This window comes from Eurytemora carolleeae, unplaced genomic scaffold (assembly GCF_000591075.1).
Source record: "Eurytemora carolleeae unplaced genomic scaffold, Eaff_2.0 scaffold28, whole genome shotgun sequence".
Taxonomy (NCBI): domain Eukaryota; kingdom Metazoa; phylum Arthropoda; class Copepoda; order Calanoida; family Temoridae; genus Eurytemora; species Eurytemora carolleeae.
This window is the reverse complement of record NW_019396147.1, coordinates 3,076-16,555: the sequence shown is the minus strand read 5'-3', so window position 1 is coordinate 16,555 and position 13,480 is coordinate 3,076. Positions and strand designations below refer to the sequence as shown.

Sequence of the window (13,480 nt, the reverse complement as noted above, 5' to 3'; positions counted from 1 at the left end):
TCAAGATTCTGACAGAGATGTAATTTAAAATGACTCTCCATTTCTAGAGGAGCATGCCCGAATGACAACAGTACCCTTCCAACTTTTAACTAAATTAGCTAACTTTAAAATTGTGAACTTTCCCATTGTTTCTGCAGTTTAAATGCGCATGACTCACATGTTTCAGGAAAACCACAGTTGAAACAAATTGATTTTAAAAAATTAACATGGATATCTAGAATTCACACTTATTAGACAAAGCCTTTTAAAGTATCGTTGTGAATCGAACTTTTAATTGGAAAAAGAAGGCCGCCCGAAATTACGTCATCAGTCTCTGAAAAGGCCTTGATTTTGCATATTTAATTTTTAATATTGATTAATCCACAATTTTTCTTTCATTCCTTTATGCAATCGGAATTATGCATACAGATAACTATATATTAATTTCATCAATAAACCTATTCATTTGCACACAAAAAACAGCTTCTATATATACAACGTTGTAATCTCTGTTTGTCTGTCCGATCTTAAATCATAAATCTCTTGACCGATTGGCCTCAAATTTTGATTGGGGTACTCGGGAAAACCACGGGAATGTTCTTAGCTTGTTCTTTTGAGATTCTCAGTTGAGTGGTTTGTTTGATAAAAATAATAATTTAAGACCAAGCGCGGGTAAGCGACGAGAGTTAACCTCGGCAACGCTGGGCTCTCAAGCTAGTTTAAAATAAATTTTGTTTAGAATTTGTCCGACAGTATTTGAGCAAACTGGCTGTGTTGGGGGGACATGGGTCTATCAGGAACATACAGGGTTGGATAATAGGTAAAATAATGTTAAAATATGAATATTTTGCCCTTTTTACGGCCCAGGGATGTATATTTTTCAGAACCAATGATGTTTGATGATTTGGGGGAAAAAAATGAAAATGGATATCAAAAAGCATGTTTTTAAATTCATTTTGATACTTTTTACCCCAATATATATATATATTTTGCCCAAAAATCATTTATTTTTCCCGTTTGGGGGGATGTTTTTTCAAGAAAATATACACCCTGTATTTCGCCGAACATGCATTTCTAAAAACACCAGCTGTTTGATCCGACCAGAATATATACAGTACAGTGTACACTGTTAAATATTATTATATCTAATAATGATTTTATCTAGGGGAGAGCCTGTACACTCGAGTATGTACAAGAACTTAAAAACAAACCTACCAAAGGAGCTCATGATGTTTCCAGGGATTCCATTCAATCCATCCAACAATTCATTCATTCATCATTCACAGGTTCATTCATTCATTCATTCTTTTCATCTTTCCTTCTCAGGTAGTTCATTCATTCATTCATTCATCCTTCCTTCTCAGGTAGTTCATCATTCATTCATCCTTCTCAGGTAGTTCATTCATTCATTTATCCTTACTTCTCAGGTAGTTCATCCCTTCATTCATTCATTCATTCATTCATTCATCCTTTCTTCTCCAATTTATTCACATAGTAAGTTTATTCCTTCATTAATGCTTTCATCCTTTCATTCTTTTTTTTAATTATTTGTCCCCCATCCGTTATCCTTTCATCATTTTACATTTTTTATTCATTTATTTATTTTACTTGATTTTGTTTTTATTCAATAATTTCCGAAGCATGAATTTATCTTGTTTAATTATGCAGTTTTTAATTATCTATGAAATTCCTGTCTATATATATATATATATACATATACTTTACTTGTCTGTTTGTTTCTTTACTTGTTTGTAACCGATAAACGTTAAAACAGCTTAGCCGATCGGGTCCAAATTTTGTGCAGGACCTGTCATGACCACAGGGAAGGTTTATGGATGCTCAGATATACAAAAATTGTCTCAAAAACTTCACGTAAATTCGAAAAAAAAATTTGGTTTTATCGAAGAGAAAGATTCAAAAGTTGAATCTCTGTTTATCAGGTTCTCGAGTACTTGGAAGAAAATGTGGAAAGATTCGGCCTGGAGAAATATATTAAATTCGATACAAAGGAAATATATTAATTCAATCAACAATTTGAAGTTTCAAAAATTATTGAATTATTTTTAAAAATATTTTTTTCAATTAAAGCTATTAAGAATGATTTTGGAGAAAAAAGTTAAAAGAAAATAGGTTAAAAATACCAAGTTGGAAGTAATTTTTTTTCTCCATCGCTTGCTTGCCTTGAGGCATGAGCAAACTCAAATAATGCAAGTAGGGTTTTACAAATTGTTATTGGTTGCTTTTATTGTGTTGATAATTTAGATTCTAATTGATATAACAAGGTAGTGAGGATCAAACCGTTGAACATACATCAGAATGGAAAACGAGGTTTGGAGAAAGGAAATGGAGAACCAGGGGAAGGAAAAGAACAAGCAGAACTTGAAAATGGGAATTGGGAAGTGGAGTATAAATGTTTGAAAACAGATATCTTATCTAAGGTATTAATTTACTTTTAAAGTTGGATGATTGATTGATTGGTTAACGAATTGATAGGTTGGTTAATTGGTTATTTGTTTTTGAGAGGTTGGACGATTGGTTTGTTAGTTGGTCGATTAATTGGTTGGTTGGTTTGTTGGTAGGTCGATTTGTTGGCTTATTGATTGATTAAAGGCAGAAGCTCAAAGGAGTTACGCACATGCCGCGTTTTCTACTTTAGGAACTGTTTGATAAGATTGTAGTTTGTAATGGGCACTATGCTAAACCAATCTACTTTAGGAACTGTTTGATAAGATGTAGTTTGTAATGGGCACTATGCTAAACCAATCTACTTCAGGAACTGTTTGATAAGATCGTAGTTTGTAACGGGCACTATGCTAAACCAATCTATCCAAATATTGAAGGTAAGACCGTAAATGTATATACAACACCCCACCCCTCCCCACCATTAACAATTTTGCCCAAATGTCAATTATGTTATACGTAATCCTATCATCTATGTTAATAATGTTGAAAATATTCACGCAAAATAAAAAATCACGTTTCTGACGAACAATGATTATTTTCAAAATAAATTTTTCAATGTAAACATGTTTACAAAATAAAGTAACATTCATGTTAGGTACAAGAATAGCCTGGTTTACGAAATAAATTCTTATATTTTCAATTTTTTTTACCATTTGGCAGTTTGAGTTCGTATTGCCATTCAAGCTATTTTTTGAAACCATCTCCTATAATCAATAATCATCAGAAAACTAAAATTGTAAGTTTAATATTTACATAAAATTTGAAAGTGTAGAAGAATTAATATTGTTAATTTTTTAATTGTGATTTTTTCCCTATATCATTGTAATCCAATGTCGTAGATATTTCAACTTCAGGATTCTTTCAGGTTAAACAATCTAAGTTAAACTAAGCAAAGGTTAGCAAAGGTTGCAAAGATGGAGGGTTAGAAAATCAGAGTTTGTCCAAAGACTCGATTCTTTTATCTTTTATATCTTTTATCTATCTATATATCTATCTATCCATCCATCTATCCATCTGTCCATTCGTTTACCTAATATTATGTTTATCCTTCAGGACAGGAGAAGTTTTGTGGTAANGTTGAATCTTGGTTTGTAGATTTGAAGTTTTCGTTGTAGAGTAGTGTAGATCAAACTCCAGTGTTCTCCTAATATATTGGGATATTACAGATCCCCTCCCCTCCCCCCTGCATCAGTAAAATCTTTGGTTTCCAAGGAGGTTTCTAGGCCCCAACGGGTGCTAAGCATCCCCCTGAAAAGAAAAATGCAAGTCCCCGCCTGGAATAATCCATGAATACGCCCCTGATGGTAATTTTTCAACAATTCAAATTTTTATTTAGGTTTATTTGTCGCATAATCATTCATTAATCACTGCTAAACTTCCAGCTAACCTGGCTCAGATTAGGTTCAGTACAATTTTATTAATGAAATGATAATTAGTTACTGAATTAAACAAATAAACTTATTATATTTTCATGAGTAATTTGAAGCTTTTAGGGGGAAAATGAAGCCCACTAGGATAACAAATTAATTTATAGAATATTTTTTTATTTAAATAAATTAAGTCAAATGTACATTAAATCCAATGATTGAATTAATTTTGAACTTACACTTGACGAGTTACCTATAGAATGTTGAATAAAGTAAAGTAATATTTGTATTTTCAATGAAATATTTAAGAAAATGAAAATTTAATATTTGCATTTGTAAAGATGATATTGTGTAGAGGGATAGAGAGATGTATTGGTAGTTCAGGATTCTTGTTAACAGATGGTAGCAGGGTACAGTGTGATAGTGTTGTACTAGCTACAGGTATTGTACTGTACTAGCTACAGGTATTTTACTTTACTAGCTACAGGTATTGTAATGTACTAGCTACAGGTATTGTACTATACTAGCTACAGGTATTGTACTGTACTAGCTACAGGTATTTTACTTTACTAGCTACAGGTATTGTACTATACTAGCTACAGGTATTGTACTGTACTAGCTACAGGTATTTTACTTTACTAGCAACAGGTATTGTACTGTACTAGCTACAGGTAATTAACTTTACTAGCTACAGGTATTTTACTGTACTAGCTACAGGTATTGTACTGTACTAGCTATGTAGGTATTGTACTTTACTCGCTACAGGTATTGTACTGTACTAGCTACAGGTATATTACTGTACTAGCTACAGGTATTTTACTGTACTAGTACAAATATTGTACTATACTAGCTACAGGTATTGTTCTGTACTGGCTACATGTATTGTGCTGTACTGGCTACATGTATTGTACTGTACTAGCTACAGGTGTTGTACTGTACTATAAACAGTTATGTTTTTTATCTTCATGAAAGCTTTGATTTGAATTTACTTTTTTGAGATATAAATGTTAATATTTTGAGATATAAATGTTAAGATTTTGAGATATAAATGTTAAGATTTTTACGTTTACGTTTTTAAGTTTTTTTCTTTAGGATATAATTTCTCGTTTCCATTTCTAACCGAAGACTGTAACGTATTTGTGGAAAATAACCAGGTGATACATTGTCTCATTTTTTTGTCAATTTTTTCTTAATCAATTCACCAAAATCCACATCACTATTTAATTCGTAAATTTGCTTTAAAAATGAAAAAATTATACGAATGTCAAAGTTTTAAGATATTAAATAAAAAATTAATTCCATTTTTTTATTATATTTCTTTAAAGTAATTTTCATGTTTTTAGGTTAAGGGGCTGTTCAAACATTTAGTCAATATCGAACATCCTACTATGGCATTATTAGGTAATCTATTCGTTTCTTACTACATATGCTCATTCTAAAATCTCGGATTTTTTTCTATCATTAGACGATATTTGGTGTGGTTTTGTCTATTTTTGTGTCTGTTTGTCTATTTGGTGTCTATTTGTCTGTTTTGGCTGATGTTTGTCTGTTTTGGCGGTATGTTTGTCTGTTTTGGCGGTATGTTTGTCTGTTTTGGCGGTATGTTTGTCTAATTGGATGTATGTGTTTGCTTCTCAATAATGCAGTGTGTTTGTCTAATGGGATTTGGATCGTCTTTTAGATTTTCTGTTGTCTCTTTGGATAAATGTTCGTATTTTTTTTTTTTGTCTTTCATGGCACCTCTGTTTGTCAACATCTGATTTTAATTTCTACACAATGAGAACCCGAAACTCGAATAATAGGAAGACGACTGTTAGGACTTAAGTTATGACTTTTAATAGTCCATTGAACATGATATTTTGCAGTGTGAACAGACCCATTTCATGAACAAACAAAACAATTGATTTAAAAAAATATTTCTTTTATTCAATTTAACAATTAACTAAACAACTAAACAATTAAAACAAATAATTACAAAATTTATTAAAAATAACAAAACCAGTTTAACGATCAATCAATCAAACAATGAAGAATCAAAAGACCAAAATTTTCATCAAATTGTTAACAAATCAATCGAGTTGGCATTGCACTACATTGAATTGCATTGGATCAATGCATTGGATATTTGCATTACATTGCATCGCATTGGATCATTTCATTTCATTGCATTGCATTGCATTGCATTGCATTGCATTGCATTGCATTGCATTGCATTGCATTGCATTGCATTGCATTGCATTGCATTGCATTGCATTGCATTGCACCATCAAAGAACGAACTAACAGAACTGACTAAATATTAAACCAAAACTGAAGAAATTCTAAAAACAAAAGAAAGATTCCACAAAAGTTTGAATATTTAGATGGGATCCCTGCAATGGCCGTATATTGACGAATTGGCAAAGATGGCTGGAATTGAAACCTTAGACCCTGTTTATCAAAATATGTATAGGGAGGCATTTTATAGAAAATATTTTATCTGTTTAAGAGCTCCTTTCGGCATGTTGTAACTTTTTATCATACTTTAATTCAAAAAGTTTTAACGGTTTTTTTAGCTTTTTTATTAAGAGAAATGTTGATAAATTTGATTAAATTAAATGTTTCCTATTGCGTTCTTACTTTCAATCACATTCAGCAACGTCTGGCGGTGTTACGTTTTCAATTCATCTTAAAGGAATTGACTATTTGTCACAAACTCAAATTGTCTTTATCTTTGCAACCTGATTCAAACTTATTTGATCTAACCGAATTTATAGTTTGAAATTTCTAACATTGCAAAGATCAGAGTTTGTGGCAAAGACTCAATTCCTTTGTGAAAGTTTCTATAAAATTGTATGTAGTGATGCACATGAGGAGAGGTGTGCTGACCTCACCAGCTACAAGAACAATTCATACCAGATCATCGATCAATCACAGTTCAAGAAAATCATACCAACCAAGTAACCTGGATGTCACGTGACTGTAAGGGATGTCCCGTAAACATCAACAAGATATCACACGATTATACGTGTGACAAGAATGTTGCATGATCACTGAATTTTATGTGATTACCGAATGTTGGATTTTAAGGCCACATGATCATCAGAATTTAACACAATTTAACAATTTAACACTGAAATGTCATTTGTTCACAGGGATGTCAAAAGATCGCTGGGATCGTAAGTGATCTTCACAATGTAACCTCAACTCGGGGGGTCTCCCATGGTAACTGACGGATGTCACGTGATCACCTGGAACTTGCTCTGATAATCAATATTGTACATAGTAACCAGAATTCATAGAGATCTTCATTTCACGGTGCTATTGATATTTTAAAAATGATTTTAAAGATTGTTATATTTTCAGTTTAATGTAAAATGTCTGAAAATGCGAAGGACAGAGACTTAAAGCTTGAAGGTGAAGCTTCTGAAGAGCAGGTGAAAATATTTGTTTTCTCCCCCTCCTCTCCACAAAAATATCGATTTTGTAGGAAAATATTAAAACATAACTTGCAAAAACAACGTTTTTAAATTTAGGAAAATTTGACAACGAAGACCCCGGAGTATGAAGAGAAAGAGACAAAAGAAGCTTTTTTGTCCGTTAAATTTGACAATTTATCGGTAACAGACAGTCCTGCACCTGTCAGAGTTAAACACGTTATTACACTCAGTGAGACTAAGGTTGTTGCTCGAAAACCCTCCAACAAATTAACCAAAAAATCCTCGAAAAAATGTCTAATCCGCAAAAGTAAGCTGGCCTTGCTGGTGACAGAAAATCCGCCAAAGGATTGTCAAGTTTTCGGAGATTCCTGCAGCGAGGACCTCGGGAGTTTCAGCCAGATCTCCCTGAGGGAACAGGGGAATGACGAGGAGGAGGAGAGGAAGAATGAGTTTAACGGACCAGCATTCAACAGTCATTCGGTAATTTATCTTTATTATATTAACAGATAATGGAACGACAAAAAAACAAATTTTTGGAAATCGGAAAAATCATTAAAAAATGATTGGATGACTATTTTGGAAATATAAGATGAAAGCAATTAATCAAACAATCAATCAATCAGTCAGTCAGTCAAACAAACAACCAACCAATCAATCAATCAATAATATTTAGAGAGGTGCGGGTAAAAGGAAAAGATCTACTACCCCTGAAACTGAAAGTATTAAGGTGAACTATTTTCTATCGCTAACAAATTATTTTTTCAAACTTTTTTAAGATCTAGATATTTGTTTTCTCCGTATCGAGATTATTTTAGAGATACAAAATTGTTTATATTATTTTTACAAAAACTGTTGTACGATGATGGCCTGTTAATACATATGTATTTTAGTTAAGAAAATTCTTTAATTTTTGGATACATTTTTCATTTTTTCTTTCCAAAATTCATATTAAAATTCGTTTCTGAGGAGAAAAAAAAACTTTTTCAAGTATTTTAGACTATGGAATTGATAAGAGTTTTAGTACTGCTGAGAATAGAGTTCTCTTTTTCTGTAGTTAGATTGGATGAATTTAAAGAACAACATTATCTATTCAAATATTGACAAAACTGCAATTCCAACAAAAAATTTACATTTTTTTAAACTAATAATATGGAGTCAACACTAATGGAAAAGAAATAAAGATTGGTTAGATTATTTTGTGAGATTCTTTATTGCAACCTGCTCTGCTATTAACTTTCTTTATTAGTGAACGGTGCGGATTGGGGTTAAGTTTTTCCAAACTCTAATTTTCACTCATTCATCTAAGGTTTTTGTAATGAAAATTAAACTCTAGAAGTATGACGTCATAATGTTAACTATTAAGTTTTCAATGTTGTTATTACTTACTGAACCCACACATACTTAACAGTTGTTTATGTTACGTTAATTTGTACGGTATGCAGTACAGTGTACATTGTCAATCTTACGATAATCTTACAATAATCCGTACAATATACATTTATTGTCTTATATTAAAGGACTGTAAGCGTAATTTTAAGTGACCCTCCATGCAAAGATGGCAATGCCCGATTTACAACGGTACCTTTAAACCATACTCTGATAAAAAAGTTTCTCCATCGCTTCCTATAAACAAGAAATGCGCAAGTCACTTTAGCAGAGAAACCGGAAATGGAAATAAACAGTTTAAAGAATTAGAAATATTAATATATGATTCATAATTGATCAGACAAAGCTTTTTTGGGTACCATTGTAAATCGGGCATTGCCATCTTTGCATGGAGGGTCACTTAAAATTGCGCTTACAGTCCCTTTAATATAAGAAAATATATTCTAACAAGTTAATCCGTGCAGTTTACAGTTTACACTGCACGGTTAATCTATTACTATAATCCGTACAACATACGATGTACATTGTGCGGTTATTTTCTTACACAAATCTGACTGTGTACACCGTGCAGTACATATTTTGCATTTTTGTTGTTGAATGTCTTACAAAAATCCATGCAATATTGAATATATACAATGAACGTTTAGTTTTTTTTCTTAAATTCATCCGTACATAATCTGTTTAGACTGGATTGATGAGTACATGTAGTGAACAGGCCCGGCTGCAGTACAGTGATGTTAACCCAGATGATTTGGCAGGTACAATGTAGTACAATATAGTACAGACATTGAATTTTTCAGCAGTACAGAACTTGCATTTCAGAACGGTACAGAACAGTACAATACAGTAAAGTTCGGTGCAGTGCAGTGCAGTGCAGCCCAGCCCAGCCCAGTACAGTACAGTACAGTACATTACAGTTTGGCACAGTACCTGCGCAGTACAATGCAATTTATTACAGCACAGTCAAATCGAATTGCTCTGTATGTACATTACAAAGTGTCAACAAAATAGTAAGTAGTTGATACTAGGGAACTAAATTTTAGTTTTTGTACATAAAACCTTATTAAAAATGTCCGAACTTAGTGGTGCAAACAGAAACCTTTATAATCATAGCATAAATTATTTACCGGTTTAGAAATTCTCTGTTGCAGACTTGTTTAGATTGTAAAGTACCGCCTCGTTCCGTATAAATTGTGGAGAAACTGACAATTTGTAAAAGCTAAAAAGATGTATTTTTTTATATTTATACTTGTTTTGTGTATTCAGGATACCTAGAGGATATGATGTTCTTTCCTAAAAAGATGTCGTACATGGCAGAGATGATGTACACATGACAATACTGCTTAAGACAATCGTATCTATGTACGTAAACACGTACACAGAAAGATCAATGAATTTGACCAATGTATTGTCCAAAAAAAAAGGATTTTTATTTTCTTTTACTTGTCTTATTTTAAATAATTAATTTTCAGTGAACATAAATAAATTTTGAGAAAATGAAAAGTTTCAAACGAAAAAAATTTTTATTTTATTTCTTTCCTCTTTTCACGTGAATGCCCTTTTGTACAATATTATTAACAATTGCAGTACATTATTAAACAGGTACAATTTACAAAAGAGTCGAGAATATCAAAAAGAATCAATTAAAAAAATCGACGTTCTGAAAATTTATATTATTCATTCATTCATTCGTCATTTCTCATTCATTCTTTCCTTCATTTCTCATTCATTGTTTCCTCCTTCCTTTATTCTCATTTAGTTATACCTTCCCTCTTCATTTCTCATTCATTCTCTCCTTAGCCTAATATTTCATATTCATTCTCTCCTTCCCTTAATATTTCTTATTCATTTTCTCCTTCCCCTAATATTTCTTATTCATTTTCTCCTTCCCCTAATATTTCTTATTCATTTTCTCCTTCCTCTAATATTTCTCATTCATTCTCCCCTTCCCCTAATATTTCTTATTCATTCTCTCCTTCCCTTAATATTTCTTATTCATTATTTCCTTCCCCTAATATTTCTCTTTCCTGGTTAGTTCAGAGTCAAATAAAGAATTATATCTATTATAAAATTATATAAAATAAAAAAACTTTTAGAAAAATATTTTGTTTTATTATATGATGATTTCCTCGAGTAGTGTGTATGTCAACACTAATGGANCCCCTAGGGTTACAGACATGAAACCAGACGTCAGGATAAATAGCGTTAACAAAAGGTACAAAAATTTATAAATTAGATTTTTCATAAGGTTTTGATGCTGCATATTTAATGGGTTTACTTTTAGTTAATATTTTAATATGTAATTTTCATTGGAGGCCAAAGAAAATCAAAATTGTAACTGTTTTAGTAAAAAAAATGTGCATTTCTAGTTAAATATCAATTCTTGTATGTTTGTAAATTGATTTACCGAAATATATCTATTAATGAACGCATTTTGAATACCAAATTCAACCATCTTCTAATTGTCAGAATTTAAGAGTTTTAGGTCGTCATTTTAATTTTGAATACCAAATCAGAATAAAACACTTTTAATCTGGAAAACTTATGATATTTAATAAATTATTGATAATATAAAGGCATCAAGGCTACTGTTTTGAATCAGGCATTGCCATCTTGACTTAAAATTATAGGCTTACAGTCCCTTTAGCCCGGGACACTGTGATTGAAAGGTCTCACGCTCTCAAGCAAAGATTAATGAGAATTTTTTCAATTACTTCTTAAAAATCAGCGCTAGCAACAAGTTTTTTAAAGTTCTAAAATCTACATGTAAAGGGCTATAGAAATCCATAAGAGAGTTAGAGCGGTAAAATCAAAGCCCAAGGCGTTGCACACTTCAAAGTCGACCCTGTCTGAAAAAATTCATGAGACTCTATATAAGCAGGCTCAATCTATGTGGGGTTAATAGAGACTAAGTATAGATCCTGTAATATCTCTGTAATCTGAATATACAGTGAGACCCATAAAACTGGGAAAATGGAAGACGAATTTCTGTTATCATTCTAAATAGTCTGCATTGAATGTGAATGAAAAGTAATTATGTACTGTACTGTACTGTACTGTACTGTATTGTACTGTACTGTACTGTACTGTACTGTACTTTACTGTACTGTACTGTACTATATTGTACTGTATACAGTCTAAGACACATTTCACATAACAAGTTAATTTCCAAGTTACTTGTAAAACCATTCCCATTCCAATGTTCAGAAGAAGGTCAAATTTATGCGACATTACTGGTAAAGCTTTGTGACTTCAATAGCTTCTCTGAATTTAGTTTTTATAATCGCTGTTTAATAAGAAGTAGCAATTGAATACATTTAAGATTTCAACCTTGGGTGAAAGAAACTGAACAATTTCCACAAATTCTTATTTTGAAATCCCAATATCTTTGTAACTTGATGTTGTTGGTCTTTGATATTTCAAATTCTGAATTCTGTTAATACAAATATCATACATTTGCGACATCAGGTTGCAAAGAAATAGAGATTAAAAATTAGAGTTTGTGCCAAGTGTTCAGTTCCTTTACTTTAATTTGGCGTAAAAATAATTCCTTTCTGATGGCATAACATTTAAATGCTGTCTTTCCTTTTCCACAGTTTTATGAGTCTCACTGTATGCCAGGGTATATGTTTAAGGACTGTCAAACTTGATTTAGGGAGAAAAAAGTATTTTTTAGCTTGTTTAATGAACAATTTTTCAATTTATTTGCTCGCATGCTAATCGGGAATTTCTGAATAAAACCTAAATTTTCTACATGACATAAATGTTCCTCTCTCTACAATATATATACTTTCTCAAAGATATATTTTACGCACTCAAGCAGATTTTCTAAATAAAATTGTAAAGAATGGAAATTAACTGAGTCTTTGCCACAATATAAAATTTTTAAATTCTTATATCATTGCAACACGGCGGGGCAAATCTTGGATATTTCAAAATTCGACTATATTTGATGTAGTGGAAGACATAATTTGAAATATCTAAGGTCTACGACATCGGGTTGCAAAGATATGGAGATTAAAAATAGATTTTATGGCAAAGACTCAATTCTTTTGAACGCGCTAGAAATGAATATAAATTTAGGCATCGTTAAAAATTCAAGAACAGTTTAATTTCCATCTATTATAACTTTAAATAACCATCTTTCAACCAGTTCTTCTTGTCTAAGTAAATTTTAGTCAAAACCAAAAAACAATATTTTTTCCCAAATATATTTTTCCCAAAATCAAACATTAATATTGAAATATTTTTAACAAAAAATTGATTAAATTGTAAAAAGTATTCGTTAATAGATAAATACTACAAATACCAAATCACTAAGTATATATGTGAATAAATAAAAAGCAAACATTTATAAGGATAGTGAAACAATTTTAACAATTATTTTAATTTTTGTTTCACTTTTTCTGAAGAAGTGATGCAGGTTGACACACAGTACAGTTTATTGCAGTGAACAGATGGGTTTAAGACATGGTTATAAACATATGTAACAATTAATAAGAAGCAGTTTAAATAAAAAATAAATTTGAAAAAATATAAAAATATAAATATGTTTAGCTCTTACAATTTGATTTTAGCTAGAAATGCGGGAACTGCTCTGTTAAATACCGGAAAATCAACCATCTGTGGAAGACGATGCCTGGCCGCGTTAAACTAGTTCCACAAGATTCAACAGAATGAGATAGAACGGATACGGGGCATTAGTACTGATATCATCTCTACAGTCTACACGTGCGATATCGATATTGACTCTAGTTCTGAACCCTCTAGTAATAAGTTATAAAAAATATATATACTGGAAGTTATTTATGCGTTTTATTAGAGTCTGACTCACGTCCTCTATACATCTTTATAATTCTCCGTATAC

The 13,480-nt window shown here is 31.5% G+C and overlaps 2 protein-coding genes across 3 annotated transcripts in view; both read left to right on the top strand.

Annotated features, from left to right (window-relative positions):
* LOC111696343 (uncharacterized) overlaps positions 1 to 10,084 on the top strand; it is a 17,941-nt gene extending 7,857 nt beyond the window's left edge. The window contains exons 3-7 of one of the 2 annotated variants that reach the window (XM_023465929.1): positions 7,154 to 7,224; positions 7,324 to 7,707; positions 7,901 to 7,954; positions 9,299 to 9,371; positions 9,880 to 10,084. In XM_023465929.1, coding sequence (XP_023321697.1) covers positions 7,165 to 7,224; positions 7,324 to 7,707; positions 7,901 to 7,954; positions 9,299 to 9,371; positions 9,880 to 9,947 — 639 coding nt within the window. In that variant the 5' untranslated portion in view covers positions 7,154 to 7,164 and the 3' untranslated portion in view covers positions 9,948 to 10,084. Of the gene's footprint in view, positions 1 to 6,648; positions 7,225 to 7,323; positions 7,708 to 7,900; positions 7,955 to 9,298; positions 9,372 to 9,879 lie in introns of those variants that run through there. The other variant, XM_023465928.1, reaches the window with a different exon arrangement.
* On the top strand, positions 689 to 6,751 carry LOC111696357 (flavin-containing monooxygenase FMO GS-OX-like 2). The gene is made up of 10 exons (XM_023465949.1): positions 689 to 799; positions 1,145 to 1,265; positions 1,920 to 1,988; positions 2,262 to 2,417; positions 2,753 to 2,819; positions 3,496 to 3,553; positions 4,165 to 4,250; positions 4,902 to 4,963; positions 6,172 to 6,254; positions 6,649 to 6,751. The coding sequence occupies exons 2-10, from the start codon at positions 1,167 to 1,169 to the stop codon at positions 6,749 to 6,751; spliced, it is 783 nt and encodes a 260-aa protein (XP_023321717.1). The 5' UTR covers positions 689 to 799; positions 1,145 to 1,166.
* Positions 10,085 to 13,480: the final 3,396 nt, after the last annotated feature.